Genomic DNA, 26,739 nt, shown 5'->3' with positions numbered 1-26,739 from the left:
GTTTTTGTTTTCGTTTGTATTTGTAATTGTGTTAGCGTTATGTTTGCGTTTTGTTGTTTTGGTTGGTTGTGGTTTGGGTGGGCAATGCCGGGTTTATGATGATTACTAAACACACAGGTAATGGTCTTTAACAGAAAGGTTTTTCACAGAAGCCAGAGCAGGGCCTGGCCGGGACGGCTAGTATATATATATATATATATATATATATATATATATATATATATATATATATATATATATATATATATATATATATATATATATATATATATATATATATATATATATATATATATATATATATATATATATATATATATATATATATATATATATATATATATATATATTTAAACGCTTCTATTCTAATTTCAGAATATGATTTTGATTCTGTCTTTAGTGTATTTTAATACTATTCGTAAAGATAATCCTTCATAACGTACAGTTTTGCATCTCTAAGTGAATGATTCATATTATATGCACCATTGATTGAAGAACACGAAAACGATCTTGAGTATTTGATTACATTACATGTTTACTCAGGCTAAGCATTATTTTTGTCATTTAATTATACAATAATACAATGAAAAAAGATTACAATTTAAAACTTTTCAAAAATCAATTATCGATTAAAAGAAAACCAAATTTTAAAAAAACTCAGAGGAAACAAAATGATCATTTATTTTATTTTAGGTAGCTGCTATGAGCAACGAAATCAAAGCGTCCTTTCACGAGATATTGAATAAAAATACTTGGCTCTCCAACCAAACAAAGGCACGAGCAAAGTCTAAAGTAAGGGCGGTTTTTTAAATGTTTATATATATTTTTAAATTCCAAATATATCATAGTAACTAAACTACCGTTATATGGTAGTAACACTTGATACGAGTTTTTTGTTCAGGAACATTGCACAAATGTCAAATCGCTCTAACTCACATGAATTTCCTACAACAAAACATATTAAAATGCCTAAATCAGTTCAAAACCACTAAGCGTATTAACATTTGCTTTTGATACGTGTTGTTTTTACTGAGAAGTGTATTTATATGTGACAAAAAGTGTGTAAAACATAATATAAGGTTAATATTAAAAAAGGAACTGTTGTTATAAAATGTATTTACCTGAAAAAAAAATTTAGACTAATTTAGCTTTTGCAAGATGCTGGTGCTGGAATGGGCATAATGTAAGGTGGAAGAGATAGACAACTGAGATTAACTTTGTTCACAAATCTGTGGTTATCCTAAGCTTCTTCTGTCACTTTATTTCACTTACACGTTACACTGTTAGCGCTACAATTTTTCAATATACTTATACGAATATATATATATATATATATATATATATATATATATATATATATATATATATATATATATATATATATCACATATGCATTAGCTATCATCAATGGGTTTCAATGTTGGATATCCAGAATCTCTTTTAGACGATGATAAACTCAATGCATACTACTCTAATGTAAGTTATTTTTGTTAGTTAAATTTTCTCTTAAAGTAACTTACCTCATAGTTCATTTATAATCTACCTGCATTTTTCCTCTTAGTGCTATATACATTTTTTTGAAGTCAAGTCACCACTATTGTCTTAAAAAAAAATAATTGAATAAAATTTTTAGAAAAAACAAAACAAATAAAGAACCTTTGAAAAAGAACATATATCATACACAGGGGAGTCGCTAGGTCGTGTGACATCCCCTGCAATATATATTTGTGTAGTAAGCAAGCCGTCTTCCCCACTTCCTCCCTCTCCAAACACGCACCAATTTATACTTAAAAGCCCTTTTACCTTTAATTAATGATTTAATAAGCTGGCATTTAGGTTTTATTTTCAGCTACTTTACTAATTATTTCCATAGATCTAAACAGCCCCCCCCCCCCCCCCATCGCACACACACACTAACACCCACTAACACACACGAACCTCTCCCCTATCCCGTTGGGATGCCTCTGATCGTTTTTATTTTTTGACATTTTAATCTCAGATTTTTAAACCTGGATATGAATCGCTCGAGTACTTCGAGTTGTGTCTGGTGCTTGTTAAAAACTGCGCATTAGAAAAAATAAATATCTTGGTAGCGAATGTAGACTACCAGGAAAAGTAAGAGAAATATTTGAAATTTAAAAATACTAGCCGTTATTAAAGTATTATACAGTTTTAACATAATAATAGTTTTATAATCTTTCGAAATAGATATAATACAGCGCTGTTCTCCACAGATGGCCTGAATCTACATCTTATGTTAACGCTTATTACCAAATTGGATCCAACAGCATGTGTAAGTTAACCCTAAATGGAATTATTTTCCAATATAGTAAAAATTAAGGATTCCTCTTTAGAATAACGATCCATTCGTCAGATGGCGTGGAGTTCATATGTTTCGAGACTTCGGCATATAAAGTCAGTACCATGCCCAGCAGCCTTTAGTTTTCCTAACGCGAGTTAGGTACCCATCAGAGTTGGGTGGACTCAGGGACGTTCCACTAACATGATTCCAATATAGTCAAGTACTATTTATGTTGTAAATAGTGTGCCCATCACAGCGCATTGCCGCGGGGTTACAAATAGTCCCAGGATAACCCGGGGCGAATTGAACCTTGCAGGGGTGCACTTAGACGGGCCTAAATCAAGTTAGTGAACGACTATAATACTACTTCTTATCCATATTCTATCACAATCTTTAAAACGAACTTATGGGTCTTAGCTCTACCGTGATAGCCCCGGGCGCATAATTGCATCCTGTTGGGCGCCGGCGAACGCGTCTAATTCAATTTATTGAACGGCTAAATCTTATTTCACGGTTTAAAGCGAACGTATACGCCATAGTGCTCAAGGGATGATCCGGGGTGCCAAATTGCACCCTGCCGGGTCGGCGCTCGTCCGAAATTGATTTTTTTTTTGCAGAAACCTCCCCAGGAGTATTATCAACAACGTCCCAAAGTTTCATGACAGATCAGGTGAAAGGTGTAGAAAAGCATAATACACAAATATAAAATATGTCGAAATATATTAGGAGGGTTTCATCAATGCTTTACCAATCTGATATTCCTGGACGGAAGATTTTGTTTTCTAAAACTGAGTTATTAAAATTTAAACAATGCTTGCGCTTGGATTATATTTATCAGGAACGGGTTTCCTTCACTACCGCCAAAAAACCAGAGGCGCCAAATGGAACCAGCCGGGGCGCCGGGGGACGCGCTTGATTATGTTTAGTGAACGACTCTAAAAACCAATCTTATGCTTATGCAATATTTAAAGCGGACGTAGACGCCATATCGCTCACAGGAAAGACTGGGGCGCTGAATCGTATCGTGCAGGGGGCCGCCCGTGCGAAATTATTTTTTTTCCCCAAAACACTTTCTCGGGAGTATTCTCATCAACTCCCCGAAGTTATATGGCACTAGGATAAACGGTGTCGAACCACATATGCCTTTCATTTTTTAAGGTACTCCACAGGTGCAAATATCGATATTTGCTTAAATTTTATCGAGGTTGGGATTTTTGGAAAATCCACTAGATTGACATCTAATAAATCGTTTTCCAATAATGTTATCTTTTAAAAAAACTCCTAATATATTTATAAATATTATTAAACTAGGGTGGGGCCCAGAGAAAATCGAGGAAAAAGTAGAAAATTGCTCTACTTTTGTACCTCGATTCTCGATTTCTATTCAACGTGGTATGGCCATGTTTGGTATCAATCAAAAGCAGCCGCTCCTCGTCCGGCCAAAGGTTAGATGAATAAAATTAACAAAAGAAGGAAGTGACCCCTATTAACAATTCAAAATTTGAAAATGACGCATTTTCATTGGTCGGCGGGGTTAGTTTCGTTTTTGGTTGAATTCGATTCGTCGGAAAGCCTAAACTTTGACCTGTGCCCCTCAACCGTGACCCATAATGCACTACTTCCGGCGACGCATTGCGATCACATTTCAATTACTATCACCGTCGTGAGACAGATCGTTCTTGAAATATCTTGACAAGCATTTGTATTGTGAATATTCAAAGCATACTTCTGGTAAGTTTACATTTATATTTTTCATAATATTCTAATTACAACAAAATTTAATTGAAATACGGCTTTACTAGATCTAGAATCTTGATTAGATCTCTACATTTAGATCTAGAATCCAGATCTAGATCTAGATCTAGATTCTAGAATGTTTAGAGTTTAGAGAGATTAGATCTAGATCTAGAAAAGTCTAGACTAGATGTAATCTAGATCTAGATCGATGTACAAATTATCTAAATCTAGATTTGATCTAGATCTAGATTATATAGATTTTGATCGCGCGCAGAAATTGGGAGTACATACTATAGTTGTATTTGTAATTCATACATGAAATTATCTTGAACTCAAGACGCCAGATCTAGAACCTAGATCTAGATATGTGCATAGTAAGAGGCTGAACAAAGGACCTATATAATCACTCAAGCTATACTTAGAAAATCTATATGATTACGATTTGGAATAGGCCCTATTTGAATATTTAAAAAAAAAATTATGTAGAGCATAAAATGGAAATTATTTAGGCTAGATTTTTAGAGAATTGTGACAGCACTGTAGATTTTGAACTTTATGAGATAGTAAAGTAATATGTTATGTATTCTTTTATTTTCAGAAAATGGGAGCAAGCAAAAAGAGATTGCAACAACTAAAACTTGCCAGAGCTGCCAAGCAACAGCATGTAGGTCAGGTTCACCCAGAGCCCAGCAGCCCATTCAGCATCAAAAACAAAGCTAGCCTTGTTTGATGCTGTTGGTGATACTCTCGTAGCCTCAGCAACTGCTAAAATTCAGCTTGAGGCTCTACAGGCTTTGTTCGTGAAGTTTCTTTGTCCTGAGTGTCAAGAGGGACACTTCACCGTATCCAGCAATGAAAAAAAACGGGCTGGCCTTGCTCTATTTCTGGAAGTAGTGTGCAGCGAATGTGGCTTTATAATCACCAGCTGCCACACATCAAAAAGATGCGACACCAACTTTTTTGAAGTCAACCGCAGAGCTGTGGCTTCATCTCTTGCCACAGGTATGGGGCATGCTGGTATGGGTAAATTTTTTGAACTTTTGAACATACCTAATCTTAACCAGAAGACCTACAACCAGCATTCCAGTGCTATTTATAGGAATGTACGTGCATACAAGGACAACTTGTTGCAACAGTCAGTTGAAAAGGTGAAGGCTGCTTACCCTGAGCAAGAAAAGAATGATCTGGTGGATATTGATGTGTCCTATGATGGCAGCTGGCACACAAGAAGACACACCTCAAAATCGGTCATAGGCTGTATAATAGAAAATCGCACAGGACTTGTAGTTGACTTCGAATGCCTGTCCAAATACTGCCAGAGGTGTGCGATAATGCAGAAAAGGCTGGCTGGTGACCAGACAAAGCTTGCCCATTGGTTTGAGAGCCACCAGCCTATGTGCGACAAGAACCACCAAGGATCCTCCGGCAGTATGGAACAGCAGGTGGTAGTTACGATGTGGAATCGTTCTGTAGCAAGCCATGGACTCCGCTACCGTTCAGTGGTTTTAGACGGCGACACCAACACTATCAAGGCCATCCACAAGGCAGACCCGTATCCTGGCTTATTGGTGCAGAAGCAGGAATGCATCAACCATGTTGCAAAACGTTTAGGCACTGCTTTGCGCACCTTAGTTGACACTAAAAAAAAGCAAAAAAAAACCCTTGGTGGTCGAGGCTTGGGTCGCCTAACCCAGGACAAAATAAAGAAGCTCCAAAAGTATTATACAAAGGCTGTCAGATCCAGCAGTAACGTGCCAGACATGCAGAAAGCTATCTGGGCAGGCTTTCGGCACTGCACCTACACAGATGATGAACCACATCATGAAGATTGTCCTGATGGTGTAGGGTCCTGGTGCTTTTTCAAAAAAGCTCTGTCTAAGGGTGTTGCTGTTGCTCAACATTACAGCAGCAGCATATCCTGTTGTGGCAGGTTATGTGAAAGAGGTATATGAGAAACTTACTTCTGAGGAACTTTTGAAACGTTGCCTGCAGGGGAAAACCCAAAATGTGAATGAGAGCATACATTCGTTGATTTGGTCACGGTGCCCTAAGCACATATTTGTTCAGAGACCACGTCTAGAGGCAGCTGTTACGGTGGGGGTTGGGGAATTCAATATGGGATCCAGGGCTTGAAGGGAATTTTTGATAGTGTTAGGGTTATCTATAGGGAGGGAGACTGAAAAACTGGGACAACGACGTGACAACATTAGGGTTGCAAAAGCAGAGAGTGCTGTTAGACAGGGTGTTAATAGGAGGAGGGAGATTATTAGGGATGCTGAAAGGAGGGAATCTGATAGGTTAGCTCAGATAGAAGGTGGTCCACAATACTTAGCAGGGGGTTCTAGTGACTTTTGGATTAAAACATTTTTTTGCCTCACATAGGGTCATGGAATTCAATTTTTTTTTACTGATATCAGAAATTGTACAGTGTGAGTAACATATTCTATTTCATCTGTTATTTATGTACAGATATTTCATTACTGTTTGCTGATTTTATGCAATGTAATTTTTTAAACAATGTTTTAGTTTTTTTTTTCATTTTTCTCAGTTTGTCGTTTTTCCATTTTCTTACGAAGGCTCCAGGCCGTACAATATTAAGTTTTGTAGCTAGAGTCTTGAAATTTGGCATACTTATTTATAGTGAATTTGTCTACAGAAATACATGTTGCAGTTTGAATGTCTTTTCATTTTACATTTTTACAAAGGAATTTCTTGTCAAAAACACCAAAATTGGCAAAAATTAAGGGGTGCATTTATATTTTGGTCAACTATTTTTTCCCTAATCAAAGTATGGCCACCAACAGCTGTAATCATTTAATAAACATACTGTTAAATGTTTTTGTAAAGTTATATTACTATTTATCAAGTACTTTTGCTTTTGTGTTGTTTTTTTTTTGTGAATTTTAATATTTGTATCAAAATTAACATATTTTCTTCAATAAAAGTAAAAAAAAATTTTTTTTAATGGTGCATTTTTTTAGACTTGTTGTTGGTCTGTTGTTACTATACAAATCAAATTTTTAGATAATATTCAGGAATTTTAAAAATTGACCCTGGCGGTGTATGTATCGTATATACAGTATATAGAAAAGAATCGCACACTCCCGCGGCGCCGGCCTTGCGAAATTAAAAAGATTTTTTTTTTACTGAAACCTCTTCTGTAGTGTTCTAATTAACTCCCCAAAGTTTGATAGCGATCGGATGAACGGTGTCAAACCGTAATCGACTTGTATTTTTATATACTGCATATATAGAAAAAAAACATCGCGCCACGCCGTGGCGCCATACTTTCGAATTTGAAATTTTTGTTTCGCAGAAACCTCCCCGGGTTTATTTTTCAAACTTCCCAAAATTTCATGGTGATCGGATGAAAGGTGTAGTAATGCTTAAACGACAAACAAAGAAACAAATATACATTGCTTTTTATTACTTTCTCGTATATACAGAGTCGGAAAAATATAATTTTGTAGATCCGTATAAATTTTTCAGCGATTTCCGATAACAGGAAGTGGATTTTTTTCTACTTTCAGAAGCCTATAACTTGAGTACTCTTTCACATTGATAAATGTAATTTCATTAAGTAAAAGATATATTTATCTGCCTTCTGTTAAATTTTGAGTAATTTCCGTTGACCGGAAGTAGTAATTTACGCTATTTCTGATTTCTCAAAAATCGCATATGAATTTATAAAGTACTAATAATATCCCGCACAATTATGCACATTTTGTTTGGCGTTTACTTTGTGTGCAATTCTTATTATATGTTATATTCTATTATAAAAAGCTTAAGTCATTAAAAATTGATTGAAAATATTGTGCCATCCCCCGTATTGTTATATAAGAATATTAGAGAAAGTTTAGGGGAGATTACTCCCGGTTTATATAGATAGATCCGACTTTTTGTTTAGGAAAGCTTACAGTATGTCTCATAATAGAAGAATAGATTTACTTATCGCGCAATCGCAAAACCACGAGTTTCATAACAGTCAGTAGTCAGATTTTTTTCTTACGAGGATATTTTCCAGGTATTTTAATTAGAGGGAGGGGAAGAGATACTCGAAAAACATGAGAAGGCGAAGAGCTCCTAAAATGTTCTATTTTCTATTTTCTTAGATATTCTAGCTGGTGTCTTAGAAGAACCAGCGTACTACGCTTATGGCACAAGGTAATGAGCTTAATATGAGCCTTAATAAATATTTTTTTCTAAATACTATATGCAACATTTTGTGTAAACGTTATTTTTATAGATACATAATTATTAAATTAAGGGGTCATCCATAAATGACGTCACGCTTTTTTGGACGATTTTTACCTCCCCCCTCCCCTCTGTATCACATCGTCACAAAAAGCTAGACCCCCCCTCCCCTAAAAAGACGTCACACCTCAGCCTACTACCCCTCTCAAAGTTGAAGTTGAATTTTTCTTAAAACATCGATATTTTTCAAAAATCTTGTCTGAACCTTGTCAAAGTAGAGTATTTTAATCAATTCCTATTACAATTTACTAGAACAGTTTTCTAAAACTCGAAATAATGGTTAAAACTCGTTTTCTGATATTGCTTTTTTAAAAGGCAAAAAGTGACGTCACACCATCTGAACACCCCCCCCTCCCCCTCGTCACACACCGTCACAAAATTACGGACCCCCCCTCCCCCCTGTGAGTGTGACGTCAATTATGGACGACCCCTAAGCAATTCATTTATTCTTTAAATGCAAAAAAAATACAAAAACAATCTTGAGTAAATAAATCAAAACGTGAACAAAGAACGAACCAAAGAACAAACGAATAAAGGAACAAACGAGTGAATGAACGACCGAACGAACGAACAATGAGTAAGTGAATGATTGAGTGAGCGAGTGTGTGAGCAGGTGAGCAATCTAGCAGGCAAGTGGGTGAGTGCGTGAGTGTGTGAACGAATGAATATATTAATGACTGAATTAATTAATTAATTACTGAGTTAATGACTGAATTAATGAATAAATAAATTAATTAATTAATTACTGAATTAATGATTGAATTAATGACTAAATTAATTAATTAACATTAATTAACATTAGTTACTTAATTAATTAATTATTTATTTATTTAATTCATTCATTCTGTCATTAAATTAAGTAATACATTTATTTTTTTATTTGTTAATTGATTAGTGACAAAAATGGGATTTATAATAAGTAAAATAACTAAAAAATCAAATAAACAAAGTAAGAAAGAACACGCTAGATTAATAATTACTTAATAATTAATTAAGTAAATAAAAAACAAATATTCAGGCTAACATAATAAATAAAATAAAACTGTATACTTATTAGATTTTTTTATTAGATTATACCTAAATAAGTTTCTATTATGAATAGGAAGAAATAATTAATATTAAATGTTTTCTGATTTCTCTAGGGATATGCACCCCGCCCCTCCTCCCCATCTCTACCCCCAAATCCGCCACGCTCTCAGTTCAGAAGCCTCTTTTTTAGGTTATAACTAGACTACCCGTTATCTAGTTAGATAACTGTGGGTTTCGGGGGGTCATCCATAAATGACATCACGTCTGCCAGCACTTATCATCCCAAAATAACTAGACCCCCCACATTCAAAAAGACGTTTTTTATATTTTAAAAACTCTACTTAATTCTACTTCACCTGCCCAGTGCCCCGCCAAGTCTCAGACATGTTTGTATTTTAAAAAAAAAAAACGATTCCGACCGAGCATGGCTCTGACCACACTATCCCTTCATATGCTGAGAACATAGAAACAGGTGAACTCTACTTCACCTGCCCTGTGCCCCGCAAGGTCCTGATAGTCAACCTTATCATTCACATATAGACCTTAAGAAAAAATAATTGAAAACATTACTGTAAAAAAATAATATTTTTACTATTACTAAAGTCATTGTTCTAAACTTTTATAACTAATGTGGTTAATCTACCAATGAACATATCAATAAATTAACTAACGTCTTTAAATTAGTTTGTAATTAACAGTGTGTCTAAGAAAGAACAATATTTACCACCCAAAATCCAAAAAAAAAACTTTACGTTACAAAAAATTCCCAATTGTATTTTAGGAAACGTCATTAAACTAAATATTTTTAAGCTCTATGAAATATGGCGGTATTGGATCAATTATCGGCCATGAAATATCCCATGGATTTGATACTCAGGGTAAGTGCAGCAACCATATGATAAATGAAATCTAAGATAGACGACTGATTCAGATATTGTAATGTTTGTTGTTGTTGTTTCTTTAGAGTGAAATGTGACACTTTTGTTAGTGAAGGGACTGGCTGTTTTAGTTTTAAATAGAATAATACAAGTTACTAATGTTTACACATTTAGACTCTGTGTCCTTTAACACTCAAGATTTTGTATTGTTATTCTCGGAATAAATCATATCGTAAAAATATTGTTATTTTACTAAATAATAAATTTAAAAATTTCAATATATAATGTATTTAGTTTTCTCAATTAGTTTGAGTAATAACGTTATATAATTCAACAATAAGTTTTATAACTATAAATTATATACCTATATACATGTTTCCATTAGATGGATTGGCTAATTTGTATTTTAAACGTACATTTATTTTGTCTTCTAATACTAAATAATATTTTTCTTTTATTCGAACTAATGCAAAAGTCTGTGTTTTAAACTACTAATAACGTTGTTTTTTACCTTCATAAGGTGAAAAATACGATAAAAATACATTGACAAAGTGCACTCGATGATGAAAATGACATTTTTAACTTAGCAATGCGCAAACTATAATTAAAAATAACATTTTTTTACCGTGACAAGGTTCACAATTTGATGAAATTGGAGAACGCAATAACTGGTGGACTTGGTACGACCGATATATCTATCTTTATCTTGCATCTTGCTATGCTCTTCAATACAATGATTACAAATGGGATGGTCACAAAGTAAGTTTTTTTATTATAAATAAACCGGTAGTGATCTCCCCTAAACTTTCTCGAATATTCTTATATAAAACAACAGGGGATGGTAACTGGGGATATAGTTATGATTTTTAATCCATTTTAAATACTTAAACTTTTAAAAATAGAATAGAATCTCATAAAAAAACATTGCGCACCAAGCAAACGCCGAATAAAAACGCGTATAATAGTGCGCAATATTATTAGTACTTTAAAAATTTACATTAGTTTTTTGAGAAATCGGAAGTAGCGTAAATTACTACTTCCAGTCAACGGAAATTACTCAAAATTTAACAGAAGGTAGAGAATTAGATTTTTTACTTACATGTGAAATTTCATTTATCTATCTGAAATAGTACTCAAGTTATAGGCTTTTGAAAAATTCAAAGTAGGAAAAGTACCACTTCCGGTTATCGGAAATCGCTCAAAAGTTGATACGGATCTACGATTTTGATAAAATACTTATATATGAAATTTCATCAACCTAGCTGTAACGGTACTCAAGTTATCGTGTTTACACACGGACAGACACACACACAGACAGACACACACACACACAGACATACGGACAAGATTGCAAAATTATGTTTTTCCGTATCAGTGAGGTGTAAAACGTCGAGATTTGTAAAAATCTCGATTTTTTTTTTTTTGCACGATTACAATACTTTCTCTATACTACGTATATACGAGAAAGTAAAAATGAAATATGCATATTTGCACTTCACACACAGATACAGACTCACACAAACACACACCCACATATATATATGTATATATATATATATATATGTATATATATATATATATATATATATATATATATATATATATATATATATATATATATATATATATAACAATCCCTAAAAATTATACATGTATTTAAAATAATGTTTAGTGTTATTTCTTGAATGGAAAAGTTTATACTTCTGCTTTTGTTTTTAATAGGTGGATGGTTACAAGACCCTTGATGAGAATATAGCGGATAATACAGGGTTAGAGCAAACCTACAGGGTAAGTACGAAATACAATGTATAAGGTTTTACGACCTCACAATTTTATTTTTGTAGGCTTTGAATGTTGAATATGTTCATAAATATGGTTTTCTCTTAGTGCTAGAAATGGAACTACCAAGATTGCCAAGATCGCAATAATTTTCACTCTAAAAATATTGTTTTCTATTTTTCAATAGTTTAATATGGTGAAATAACATAACAATTAATGCCAAATTGCATCGTTTTTTACCATACACAGTTTTAAAAATTTAAAAATAAAAAATTCTTGAGTGTTTCTTGTTACGAAAAATAGCCAGCTGACTCAATGAGAGTTAGTAAAAAGAAAGGATCGAAGGTTATAAAATCAATGTATGTTAATTTTTTTTTAACTATCGGACCTTCAAAAAAGATAATTGTTTTTTTTTCTTTTGCCGTTTCCATAGCAACAATATGTTAAGAATAGTCCCTGAATGATGCACATATTTTCCCGTTAAGTACCCTAACTAATAAAACAAGAGGCTAATTTATTAGAAAATATTTTTTTCCGTTTTATTTCAGCGCTATTCTTTACCCTGTTCCTTTCTGCCTGATTCATGAGCATGGCTTAATGCGGGTAGACCTAATACCAGAGAAAGAGAGAGAGAGAGAGAGAGAGAGAGAGAGAGAGAGAGCAGCCGATCAAACACTATTTTCTATGAAAGACTCAATGAAATTATCAATGACAGAGTCAATGATAACTACCGCTCTCCTGTATTTTTCTCTCGAGAAACTCAATGATAAAGCGTTAGTAGTTATAAAGAGAGAGAGAGTTTATCAAAACGGAAATAATTCAACTCGTTTAATTAATAAAGCGTTAAACGTAATTATTAATTCTTAATTTCTCAGCGATTGATACAATTGTTTAGGGACAGTTAAACTATTTTTTAAAAATATAGATCCTCGATCTTCATTTATAATTTATTAATTAAAATAAGATTTTTAAAAAATAATTAAAACAGGTCTTTCTACTATATTATTAAAAAAAAAACTAATGAATATAATAAATAATTTTGACTATTTCTCATTCTAAACCTATCGAATATCTTTTTTTTTAAATGCAAGGTAATCTTTTATAGAACCTACATGATTAACTTTTCTTCTAATAATAAAAAAAAACTCTAAATAAAAACTATTATTCCTAAAAATATTAGAGTAGTCTCCCTTGACAGTTTCTATTCGAATGTATTTTGTGTTAATTTTCGTTATGAAATACAGTTGACTTTTTTAAAATTAATTATATAAGAAAACAATCTATCTCTGTGTATATTTATTTAAAAAAATATTATAACAATAATTAGAATAGGTGTTTCTGGTTAAATAGCAATTATTCTCATTCTAAATCTTTGGCTATCGAGTTTCATGGGTTTTTAAATTTAAGATTATGAACACATTGGCTTGACGAAAATGATTATATACACTTAAATACATACTAAAATTTACTTTTGTTAATAAACCTACACTATTTTATGCACACATACAAAAACAAATATTTTAGCGGCAGTTACAACGTCAAAAAAATAAAAAAGTAAAAGGAAACTCCTTTATACTGAATAGTTCTACGTAACAACAAAAATGTAAAAATACATAGTCCTATAGCACACTAACACATACATATATACATACGAAGATATGTGTGTGTGTGTAAGTAGGATGTGAGGTGGGTAGACAGGCGGGGTGGAAGGAAAGCAGTTTGGCAGGAATAACGGTAGGTAGGAAAGTAGGTAGGCAGGCAGCAGCGCAGGCAGGTTAGTAGATAGGTAGGTACGTAGGCAGGGAGTTAGGTATGTAGGTAGGTGGGCCTAGGGAGGAAGGCGCCTCACTCGGTATAGTGAGCGATTATAGTAGCCCATCATATTCATAGCGTTTCGCAATTATTAAAACGAACAAAGGTACCATAGTACTCACGGGAAAACCCGGGGAGCTAAATGGAACCCTGACAGGGCGCCACCAAATCGAATTTTTTTTCGCAGAAACCACCACAGGGGTATTAGCATTAACTTCTCAAATTTGAATGACGAACGAATGAAATCTTTGGTAATGCTTAAACAAACAAACCCACATATTCGTTTTTGGGGCGCGGGTTTGTCCACACTGCCGCCTAGACGCACCAAGGCTCACTGTATGAAAGCCTTGAGTGTACGTTAATCAACCTCTGTAATAGTGAGGTAGAACACACATTGGCGACCGCCCATGTGTTAGAGACGCGTCCCTTGGCGCTCCAGGGAGCCACTGGTTATACTCCCGCAGGGGCGCCCCTAATTCGGTTTAATTATAAAATGTCGTGTGCCACCGTGTCCCTATTGTAGAGTGCTCTTTAAAGAGGCACTCTCTGTAGAGCCCGGGGCGCTCGCTGTCGCCAACTGCCAGGGCGCCGGCGGGCGCTCATTATTCTACTTAGTGAACATTTATAGTAGCCCATCTAAACCGTAGTGTCGCCCGAGGTGGGTCTTGGCCGCTCTGGGCCACTCAACCGCCGGGGAGCTGGCGGATGAACCTGGTGTAGTTTTATCACTGAATCTCAGAGGCGTAGCACCATTCCTGGCGCCTGGGGACAAATTTTCAATTTGGCGCCCCCCCCCCCCCCTCCCTCCCGCGGGAGACAAACTTTCAATTTGGCGTCCCCCCCCCCCCCCCCCCCGTATTTTTAAAATATTTATAATGCAAAACTGTAGCTAAAATGAGCTTTTAAATTTTTCCCACCCATTTTGGCGCCCCTAGGGTTGGCGCCCGGGGACATATGTACCCCCCGCCCCCTCGCTACGCCTCTGCTGAATCTAGTATTACCTATGACCGCAATTGATGAGATAGCCCCTCTGGATTCCCCTCTGGATTCTGAGCTCATAATCGTATAATGAGAAAAATCGAACCCTCCCAGGGTGCCACACTTAAGAATTTTTTTCTTTCTCGAAACCCTTTTCACCAACTCCCCAAAATGTTATGACTCTCGTACGAACAGTGTCAAATTGCATCTGGCTTTTATTTTTATGGAGAAAAATTCCATTGCTTCCTGTCAGAGACCCCAGATCGAATGGGGCGCCAAAAGGGGTAGACAATTTTTTAAAAATCCTCATTCTTCAGTAAAATTTAAGAAAACAGATTTATACATGACTGATATCCTCAATTATTTTATATAGGGGAGTGCATGTAGGGATGGGCGCCTTTTTGCCAGCGTTTGAATAGGGTTGGCACAACAGTGATAGTTCGCCCCGGGCGCCGGAATAGGTTGCTACACCTCTGCTTCCTGTTAGGGCGCCGCCCTGGCGAAATCTTTCAGGGGGGGGCATGCGGACACTGTTAAAAGTATATATTTTTTTCTATATAAATTCCGTTTCGTTCGGGGGTGGGGGGGGGGAGGTCGATAGACTTTCTTCGGGGGTGGGGGGGCTTTGCTCCCCCCCCCCCCCTTCTCCGAATAGATTCCTGGAAAAAAACTCTGTTTACAAAGTTTTATGGCGATCCGATGAAAAAGATGTAGTAATTCATATAGGACAAACAGATAAACAATCTTTCATTTCTATAAATATAAATAGATATATAGGGCGTACTTTAACTAGTGTCCGCATACCCTCACCCGGAAACTTAGTCACAATTTTCTTTGTTACATTTGAACCCTTTAGGTTAATCAATATTAACAAAATTGAACAAGATGCAACAAATACTGTTAACAAAGAAAATGAACAAGTAAAATTCACGTTATCTTTTTATTGTTTTTAGATATAGAGTAGTAACAGACTACATACAGGTCCTAACTCGCGACGAGGTACACATTTGTATTAAAACACACATCTAAGACATTTTCCATTTAGGTGGGTTTTGCAGTACAGTGGTTTCTTAAGTCGTGGACAAGTGATTGCGCTTATCTCTGTTGAGTAGCTATGTATTCTGTCCTATGTTAGACACATTTGTAAATATCTGTCACAATATGGTCATAGAGATGATATAACGATAGCTTATCTTTGAGGACGACGCTAAACTTTGGCATCGACACCACGGCCTACAAGTTCAAATTCGGTCCTTCAGAAATGTTTGAAGTCTCTCGATTAAAACGACTTTTCTCTTTTATGTGCATACTGACCACATCACATGTATTTGTTCTGAAAGTCTAAAAACAGAGGCACAAATATATCGTCTAGACTTGTGAGGTCTACAGATTAGGTATTTTGGCAGTTATCTAAGCCCTTGCCTGTTCTGACTCAAAGCCTTATTCTTTCTCTATCGACGCCTTGCGTAACATGGGATTGGGTTTTTAAGGCGGCATAAAGCTTTATGTTGTTCCTTTTTGAGTACACTAGATTAAAAACTAACGTTTTCAGATGCCTAAAGATGTTTAACCACTAATTTATCAGAATAATGGGTCAAGATTTCAATTCTTGGTTTTGGGACACGTTAGTTGCCGGGGTTGAGCTAATGTCGATAGCATAAGGACTGTACCTTGATGCGGGCGTTTTATTTGTTGCCCAACGTAATAATTGAATGGTTGATGGGGCTTCTTCAAGGGTTTGATTTGCCGTAATGTTAATAATATCATGCATGTGAGGCTTTTGTAAGAAGAAAATGCGTTAAAACACTTTTTAGTTATGCTTTTTTAAATAGGCCTATATTTTACGACAACATAATCGTAATGAACAATAAAATGAATTTAAACAACTTTAGAATACACCTGTTTCGGCTAACATGAATGTTATTCTTCAAACTAGTAATGTTAAACGTGTCTTTTTCGCATTTTCGACTTATAAGCAATACAGTAAATTCCGATAACGTCCATATGCATACAAGCAATGGCGTAGGCGAGGAGGGTTTAATAGTAATTTAATAATGATACTTTCTTAACCCTGTAATGGACATCATGTTTGGTACCTTGCCCCCGGCAACTGGGTGGATTTGGATTACACACAAGTTTTACTTCATAATAAATGGCTTCAGTTTTAATTATTGGAGTTGGTAGCAACATTGACACAGTTGAAGGTATTCAGAACAAGGTGGCCAGGAGAAATCACATTAATTAGTATAAAATTTACCATTACTAACAATAGGCCCTACTTAATTGTTTAATGTTGCTGGATATTAAGCCTGGTAGGTATTTATGTTTATTAATTTGTACAGAAACAAAAAAAAAAGGGATTCCCAAACAAAGTTTTATTTTTCAGAAATAAAGAAAATGATACAAAACAATAAAGAACAGTTTTCAAAAGAATTTGTATAAAAGTAATTATTATAAAATAGGAATATAGTATTGCATAGATAAAAATAAAATACTTGACACAAACAATATGAGGAATATTTTTTATCAGAGAAGAGAAAAATATATGATGTAATTTGAAAATAATAATGTACAGAATGTAGCTTTTGCAGATTAAAATGAAAATTCTCATGCCTATATAATTTATTGAGTAAATGAAGCAAGACCCAAAACGCTAGGCTAAATAATATGCATGGGACAGGCATTGAAAACTACAAATTGCATATAGTGAAGGTTACCCTATTTTATTGGCTATATCCACCAAAGATTTATGGCTTTATTACCTGCCTGTAAAATTGGTAAGGAAAAAGTGAAGTAATGTTAACTTTTTATGGCAGGCCAACTACAGGCTGTGTTCTGGGAACATGTCATCTGTAAGGGGCATTGTTCTCGGCACATGTTGTCATTTTTTGTGTTCTCGGCACATGTTGCCATTTTGTGTGTTCTAGGAACATGTTGCCATTTTGTGTGTTCTGGGCACATAATGACATTTTGTGTGTTCTGGGAACATGTTGCCATTTTGTGAATTCATGGAACATGTTGACATTATTTGGCTGTGTTCTGGGAACATGTTGCCATTTTGTGTGTTCTGGGAATATGTTGCCATTTTGTGTGTTCTGGGAACATGTTGACATTATGTGGCTGTGTTCTGGGAACATGTTGACATTATGTGGCTGTGTTCTGGGAACCTGTTTGTTTCATTTTTAAATATTATAATAAAACATTTTTAGAAATTCTATATTAGGAATTGTGTATATATATAAATTTATATATTTAATAAGACAATTGGATGAATTATAATAAACAGCAAAAATGATTCAAATAAGTTTAGAAGTATTTGGCTTGATGTCCCAACAGTGAACTGTATTCCGAGCTTGTTTCCCTAGTGATAACCCATCTTTTTTGTGCCACCCTTTCAATCAAATATCCAGCTTTTTCTTGGCCTGTATCATAATGCTGGTCATAGACTTGCTTGATTTGTGTATCACAATATGATTTTGAATGTTCTTCTGTAAATGAAATAAAGACAAAATATTTTGATATATTCTTTTGTGGAACTAGCAACAGAAATACATTACAAATTTATATTACTATCTCTACTATTTCTTTACTATAACTAATTACTTTGAAAAGATAAAGCACTGAACATGATGAATAACAAGAAACAAACATTATCAGCAAAGATTATAGATTTAAAATTGTGTTCATTCATATTGAAGATTAATGAAGTAGACTATCAATATTTACCCTCTTGATGGCTGATACTTTGATTTGATGTCTTTACTTTAAGCTTACACATCAGTCTCTGTATGGTAAAATATGAAAAAATATGCTTCAATAAAACTGTTTCAGTATATTAATTACATTAGATAAGTAGATAGTTTTGAGCTCTATAACAATATGTGTTTCAATTATCATTCAAATATAATACCCTCTATGTTGTACAACTCACTGATTTATTAGAATTTAAGAAAAGACAATAATTAATAAAATATTTTGGATTAAAATCCATTATATTTATTATAACATAATGCTATCTCTTGCTATAATAAATATTTTTTAAAATGGGTTATGCCTATAGTACAGTTACCTGAGGATGAAACTAGGCACAGTGTATAGTCCATGTAGACTGTTTAATATCTCTTGTAATTGAATTATGAAATCTGGATGGCCAAACCCACACTCATAGTCCTGAAAAGCAATTTACACATAGATTAGCAAGAATATCTCACAAATTATTAAATTAAATCTAACCCCTATTTAGTGCAATCCATCAAAGTAGTAGCATTTTGTTAAGTTGTAGACACAATACAAAGTAATGTTTGTTCTGTGATTTACATACTTTTATAAAATAGCAATCAAATTTATATATATATATATATATATATATATATATATATATATATATATATATATATATATATATATATATATATATATATATATATATATATATATATTGTAAATTTTAGATAAGTCTTGCTATTAAATTTATTTACTCGACTGATCTAAACTCACTTTATTTAAACATAATATAGTGGATAAGTATAGTGATTTTATTATTCAGCAATAAATAGCAGGCCTAAAAAAATTTAAATAGTAACGTTTGCGAATGAACACATTAAATTCTATGTATTTCCATTTCTATGTCTTTCCCACCTTGATGCATATTACTAACCAAGCATTAAACTATAGTCTTAAACCTGACTTTAATTACCATTTATTGGACAACCTGAACCTTTGCGATACCATGTTATAATATTATATTATTTAAAAAAAGAGCTTACCACTAATTACTAAAATAAATTGTTTTTAGTATTAACTGAGCCACATACTATCTGCTGCTATTGTCATCACCTGAAATCCAGTATGTTGGCAAAGATTAGTCTCTAAGTTCCCTACAAACTCTTTCCTCTCGAGTGCGGAAAACACTGAAATCATTAATCATTATTTCATTATGCCTAATATTTTAAAGGTAGTATTAAAGTAGTACTAAATAGTACGAGTCTTAGTTACTATTGGTCTAATGATAATTATTATTGTGTATGCTTACATGCTTTAAGTTTTATGCACAATATTGGTATATAATATATAGTGTATAGTATATAGCCTAAGCTATAGAGTATATAGGCCTAGAAGCCTAAATATAACAGCAGCTTGAATAATGCTCATTAGCATGCATTCACTATAAACTATAAAGATAAACAAATATTTCAATTTAATTTAATTATAACTAATAATAGTAAATAGACTTTTTTCTTGTGGTAACAAATTTAAAGTATGGCAGTACAGTTATAGTATAGTATAGGCCTACTAGATTCTATATTTAAGTATGTGGGCTTTTCATTCCAATGCACCACAATAGATACCACACATGATCAAGCTGGACCCCTGATCTAAAGATTTAATAATTGGGCCTAACAAACAGTGAAACTACAATAAAAATCATATAAATTACTAATTTAACCTTCTTACCTCCGCTTCTCTAGATTCCTATTCTATTTCCTTCAAACTTTCTTTTTATGCAGCCGTATGATTAGATTCTAGACTATATTCTAATAAACATAAAATAACTACTAACCAGAACACTAGATCTAAATTTCTATATTCTATGCAATATTTATTAAACCTATAGGCCTAATATTTATTTTAATTTCCTATGCGATGTGTCGTGAACTGTAGGTTTCATGTTATTTTTTAATGGCGGAAATCAGTTTAAAATTTCGTTTCCTTCCTTTTGTTATTCTATTTATAGATTCAAAATGCTTAGAGTCGGAGCAATTATCATTGAATTAGTCGGCTGATCCATACAGGAAGTGCTGGTATATCTATTTGTTACTCAGTGATCAGATCATTGACAGAGACAGTGATAGCCATTCGTATGGGGTGGAGAGAGAGAGAGAGAGAGAGAGAGAGAGAGAGAGAGAGAGAGTAAGAGTAAGAGTAAGAGTTAAAAAAAATAGTACTGAATAAATTCATTCCTTTAAAACATAAATGTCCATTATTTAGAAGAGGACGAGATGACAACACTAAGTTTTGTGCTGTTACCTATTTTGGATACCTTATCTAGGCTTACAGAAAATGGGTAAAAATTCAAGGTGCAGAAGAAGAACAGTTACCTGACCTTGATCTTACTCATGACCAGATTTTCTTCGTTAGCTACGCGCAGGTATATTTCTATTTTATGGTTTTTTTTTTAATTTACAATTTTTAAAAAATAATTCTTATTACTTTAATACAAATATTTTCAACACTTCCATTATAAAAGATTTAAAACAATATGTTATTGGTTCCAAATAAAAAAAAAGAATTACAAAATCCCAATGCGAATAAGAAAAATCATTTAACGGGTATATAAAATTAGCTATAGTTTACTACAAGTCTATTTAAAAGCCAGGCACACATAAACACACATACAGAACAAGCTCAAGCTACATAAAAGCCTTTAATATAAATCTCAGATTAACATAAATTAATAAAAAACACTAAAAATTTAAAACAAAAAATGTTTTGTGTATGCTAACTAAAGCTATATGATGTTATAACTAAAAGAAAAGTGAACAATGGTCTTATATTATGTTATAAAATGTACAAATATCAATGAAGTCAATCTAAAAGGGAATAATTTATTCTCTATATAGAAGCGCCCACGCCTCTATTTTCTTCTTAATTCTATCAAAGCGCCCGTCCTGCCCGACTTGTTTACATTAATAAACCATACTTTTTACTGTCTTTTATACAGAGTATAGAGGAAATATTGTAATAGTGCACAAAAATCACATGAAATTTTGACAGTTTTCATCGTTTTACACCTCATTATTTTATTATACACGGAGAATAAGGGACATTTTAATAGGGCAAAAATAATAAATGCAAATGTATCACATTTTCAGTGTTTCATGCGTAATCGAATCGGAAAAACTAGGCTTTGCAGTTCTGTCCGTATGTCTGTGTGTGTGTGTGTGTCTGTAAACACGATAACTTGAGTACCGTTACAGCTATATACATGTATTGTATCAAATGTATAGTCCTGAATCAAGTTTTCAGCTACTTCCGATAAAAGAAAGTGGAACTTATTCTACTTTTGATGTTTCAAAAGCCTATAACTTAACTATCATTTCAGACAGATAAACAAAATTTCAAAAATAATTTTAAAAATTTACTTCTGTGCCTTCTGTCAAATTTTGAGTAATTTCCATTGACCGGAAGTAGTAATTTACGCTAATTCCGATTTTTCAAAAACGCATGTTAATTTATAAAGTACAAATAATATTCCGCACTATTATACACAGATTGTTTGGTGTTCACTTGCTGAGCAATTCTTTTTTTTCCCTACGATAATTTAATTATAAAAGTTTAAGAAATTAAAAATTGATTTAAAATCATGTCTATATCCTGAGCTGCCATCCCCCGTAATGTTATATGAATATTCGAGAAAGAGATCACTTCCGGGTCTATTTCTTCTCGCGATCAAAATATGTTACCGACGTATCGTGAATAATTTACATAAAAAGGCATAAATGCCTTAAACTATACTTGCATGTCAATAAAAGTTAAATAATTATTACTAACATTCTATTCTTAATGTTTTATGTTTTGATAAAATATGTAATCATCCGCTAGAACTAGATCTTTTATATGTAATTGTAACAATACGTTTTTGCTGTATCGTTGAACTAGCTGCCGTTTAACTTTGCCTGCTATACATTCCTTGCACTTCAATAAAGGTAGTAAAATATTTTTTTAATTTGTTTTCCAATTTCCAGTTATGGTGCACTAAAGTACGAGAGGAAGTATATCAACACTTTATAAATCACGAGCGACATTCTCATGGAAACGTTCGGTAAGAAACGTTTGTATTAAACTATAACATTTCCATTGCGACAACAGATTCAATCAATTTGGTCCAACATATTACATAGTTGTATATTTTGCTTACAATTTACTATTATCTATTGAAATCGTAACATATAATTCTGTACATATTTTATAGTCTACAAACATAGCTCATAACGCAAAAAAAAAACACGCAAAATCAGCATTATTTAATTATTTTTTTTTCCCATCGAAAACAGCGTCCAAGGACCAATCAGCAACTCTCAGTATTTTGCTAGAGCTTTCAATTGTAAGATCAACTCCACCATGAATCCTGAGAAAAAGTGTTTTCTATTTGATATGTACAATTAATTTGCATTATGTAAGTTTTAAGAACCATATTTTATAATATTGTAAATGTATTGAACATTAGGAAATATAAACTTTTCAATTATATTTCTATTTGCAAATATAGACATTTAAGAAAATCACACATAACCCTAACTCTAATTTTAAATTTAACCTTTACCTCAAGCAACCACAAACAAACCCAAAACCAAACACAACCATCAATACAAATACACATGCAAACAAATAGAAAAGCACAAGCAAAAACAAATACGCAGTCACAAATGTAAAACGTAAATGCAAACACAAACCCAAAAAGAACCACAAAAACAAACGCAAAACAAAAACACAAACGTAAACGCTAACGCAAAATCGAAAACAAACACAAACGCAAAAACAAAACGAAAAATAAACACAAAAACAAACACAAACGCAAAGACATTCGCAATTGCAAACTCAAAAACAAATACGAATTTGAACATAAACACAAACGCAAACACAAAAAACACAAAATAAAGAAAAAAAATTAACATAAACCCTTGCTACAGCCTCAACCATTCTTTAAAACATGCGTACTCGAATAGCTATATAATAAATAATAATTAATAAACAAAGCGGCTGTAAAGGTTTTTTTTAAAGTAAAATCTGAATTATAATAGCAGCATCTTAAATTATAAAAACTTCAAATTTTTTAAAACCATTATTCCCGTTTGTATTTCCGAATGTTAAATGAATACTAAATAGGAAAATACAGAAGTACATCTATTTAAATATAATTCTCATCATGGAGGGACCATGCGGCAAGAGCCGGCGCTACCTATAACAAGAACTAGGCGGTAGCCTAGAGCACTATCCATACGGGGCGCAAAATGTGTAACTGCTATAATAAAACAGTACTTAATAATTGATACTTTTGATTATATTATATAAACTAAAGAAAGGGTAATATTCAAAGGCGTAGCTATCTGTTTCTGTGCCCATGAAGAATTATTAATTTTGCGTCCCCTCCTCAGGCCTATAAATTTAGCTATTCGCTTTGGTGAAAATGAGCCCCCCCCCCCCGCTCATTTGGAAAGGTCGGGTTGATGTTTACCAGTTACTTTGCCTTTTTATTTTGGTGTCACACAACTGATGCATACAAATTAAAAGAAGTCCATAATGATTTGAGTCGGCATTTGTTGCAGCCGCCCTACCCGCCCTCTCATGCCACGTCTCTGGTAATACAATGAAATAATTATTGTATTTAATATAAATCTTTTAATTTCTAACATTTCAGATGATTGTCTAATTTTAATGTTGATTCAGTGATCGCTCTAGCGCATGACGCGAGGTTTTAAAACACGTGCAATATTTATTTTTAATAGGGCTTTTAAGTCTCCTTGGAGAACTTTAGATTTTCCTATTAAATGTAATTAATAAAATAAAATTAATAGTTGTCACCACAAGATCTTAAACAGAATTTTAAAGTAGATTGCTACTATAATATCTTGGATACAGTTTATTTGAAGAAAGGTTCCAACAATTAGAACAACATAATATTCTATTTGGCTGCCTCTATGATATATCCCATATCAACAAAAAGACACCTGTGGATTTACACACTGACTGCAAACATTTAGGAATATCGTTGATGCAGAACGCCAATATAGATATTGATGCGGATGATCTTTTCAATGAGCTTCAATTAGTAGCTTCCTAAGCATATGCCACGATCAGATGTCCTTCTCTATATAGTACAACCAAAATTGGAAGATAATGTGCCACATGTTATTTCCTTGAGAATATTAACGCTTCCAATGTCCATGGCCTGTGGATTATTCCGTTTTTCAAAATTGCAATTAATTACAGGTGTGGAACTACTAAACCGCCAGAACCCGCAATGCGGCAGGGGGAGGGAGAGGGCAGGCAGTTTGGGGGGGGGGGGGCGGTCAAAATCAGACCAAAAAATAACTTTCTGCACCTAGATAAACTAGTGGTTTTGTGAAAACAAAAATTTAATCGGCTGCAGCAGTGATTGTTCTACAGTAACTAGCATATACTAATGCGTAGAGAAAGAAAAACAGCAACTAAATAAGTTGTAGATTGAAAAAAGGCAAACTGTTAAAACCACTTCTACTGATCTTCTTTAAAGAGTCGAAAGAGTTATTATGAATAAGTGGTAAACAAATACAACAAATAAATAGCGGCTTATGCTATGTCGCGAGTTAGTTCGTATATAAAAAGCTAAATAACAACTGCGATGAACACAATGCAATATACTTAAATTATGAAGACTTAAAAATTGCGGAAATTAGGTCACCTACAACCAAGACCAGTTTTCTACATTTGGATTCTAAACATAGATATATATGATACAGGCCAATATCAATTTACTAAACCGAAATATCCACCCCTTTATATTAGACGATACGCTAGACTGAACCTATTGCTCACAATTAGCCTCACCAAGACCTAGAACTAAATGAAAAAAGAAACTTTGTTTTATGTTAATAAGTGTTTACTTTTTTACATTTTAAATCTATTTATGACATTTTTTCTTGATTATATCTAACTTTTTTTGAATATTTTAAATCTTTACGATATTATTTATTATGCTTTTTCGTCATTTTGTTTTTCTTTTTTTCCGCTTTGTTCTCGTACATACACTTAATATTAGACAGAAAATTGCGTAGGTAATGTTACTATCCTTATTATTCATTATCAATGACATCATTATTATAGTGTATTTCAAAATTTGACGATCAATTATATATTTAATTGAAAGCTAATGACGTCATTCATTGCTTTTCATTTTTCGTGAGTTTATAGGAGCCTAAGTTTCGTTTTATCTGACTTGATTAGATTGTTTCTTGTTAGTTTTGTTTGACATCATTCTCTCTGCCTGTGGAAGTTTTAAATTTTTGAGATTTTTACGATATGCAAGTCGTCCGAAACATACATACAGAGACACAGATACCATTTCATATATATATATATATATATATATATATATATATATATATATATATATATATATATATATATATATATGTGTGTGTGTGTGTGTGTGTGTGTGTGAGTGTGTGTGTGTGTTTGAAGTTATCCTCTTACATTAAATGTTCTCAGCAAATAAAAATGGTACTACACTTATTGTTAAATATTTCAGGTATTAAATGCTAAATAATCGCCAGGATCTGAATGATTATCTTGATGGAATGCTCTGTTATTTTACAAAAGAGTATATTTATCTTACAATATATATATATATATATATATATATATATATATATATATATATATATATATATATTAGATCAATAAGTAAAGGAAGAAAATTTAGTGAAAATTTAGATAACATTTATTGACAGTGATAATTTCATTAAAACAGCAATTAAATTTTTAAATTTTTAGGATAGCCACCCAATAATAGCTTATTAAGCATTGTTCTCTGTTTAAATACATATTCATGTACGTACTGGAAATTAGGAAATAAAATAATTTGGAATCATAAAAAAAAACTGAACAAGCTCATCCAATTTAAGTATAGTATGAAAAGATCGACGTGCGATATGTTTGAATTAAAAATATTTAATCTTTAAGAAATAACAAACAATATTTTTGTAAAAACAATTATGTTTATTTTACAATTAGACTACTGTATTTTTTGAAAGTTTACTGTTTCGCTGTCTGAAAATCATATTGTAAACAAGTAAATCTTTTACGTAAACTATCTATCGGTGTAAAGCAGGGGTCTCCAAACTTTTTTGTCCGAGGGCCGCATTAACTATAAAATTTCAGTTCGGGGGCCAGTTTCTTCCAGGCATGTCTTTGATTTTTTTGGGCAAAGTT

At 33.1% G+C, this 26,739-nt stretch overlaps 1 protein-coding gene and 1 long non-coding RNA gene across 4 annotated transcripts; one reads left to right on the top strand and one right to left on the bottom strand.

Moving 5' to 3' along the window:
* Positions 1-699: 699 nt before the first annotated feature.
* LOC131934982 (neprilysin) lies at positions 700-26,167 on the top strand. 2 transcript variants are annotated; one of them, XM_059291258.1, is made up of 12 exons: positions 700-792; positions 1,399-1,476; positions 2,000-2,115; positions 2,235-2,293; positions 8,152-8,203; positions 10,133-10,200; positions 10,835-10,959; positions 11,923-11,988; positions 20,819-20,917; positions 22,515-22,591; positions 22,824-22,945; positions 26,057-26,167. In XM_059291258.1, exons 1-11 carry the CDS (start codon positions 703-705, stop codon positions 22,933-22,935), a joined length of 942 nt encoding a protein of 313 aa, XP_059147241.1. In that variant the 5' UTR covers positions 700-702; the 3' UTR covers positions 22,936-22,945; positions 26,057-26,167. The 2 variants fall into 2 exon arrangements, with proteins under 2 accessions (XP_059147241.1, XP_059147242.1); XM_059291259.1 differs by lacking the exons at positions 1,399-1,476; positions 2,000-2,115.
* LOC131934983 (uncharacterized) lies at positions 17,945-20,607 on the bottom strand. Of its 2 annotated transcripts, XR_009385857.1 has the most exons (5): positions 20,224-20,607; positions 19,536-19,679; positions 18,839-18,939; positions 18,496-18,553; positions 17,945-18,257 (listed from the first exon to the last, which is right to left on the bottom strand). It is a non-coding gene; the product is annotated as an uncharacterized LOC131934983 (long non-coding RNA). The 2 variants fall into 2 exon arrangements; XR_009385856.1 differs by having other exon boundaries at positions 19,536-20,607.
* Positions 26,168-26,739: the final 572 nt, after the last annotated feature.

The sequence above is a fragment of the Physella acuta genome, unplaced genomic scaffold (genome assembly GCF_028476545.2).
Source record: "Physella acuta isolate Inbredline_101_S28 unplaced genomic scaffold, ASM2847654v3 ptg000126l, whole genome shotgun sequence".
Taxonomy (NCBI): Eukaryota; Metazoa; Mollusca; class Gastropoda; family Physidae; genus Physella; species Physella acuta.
The sequence above is the reverse complement of the archived record's forward strand: the minus strand, read 5'-3'. Positions and strand labels throughout refer to the sequence as shown.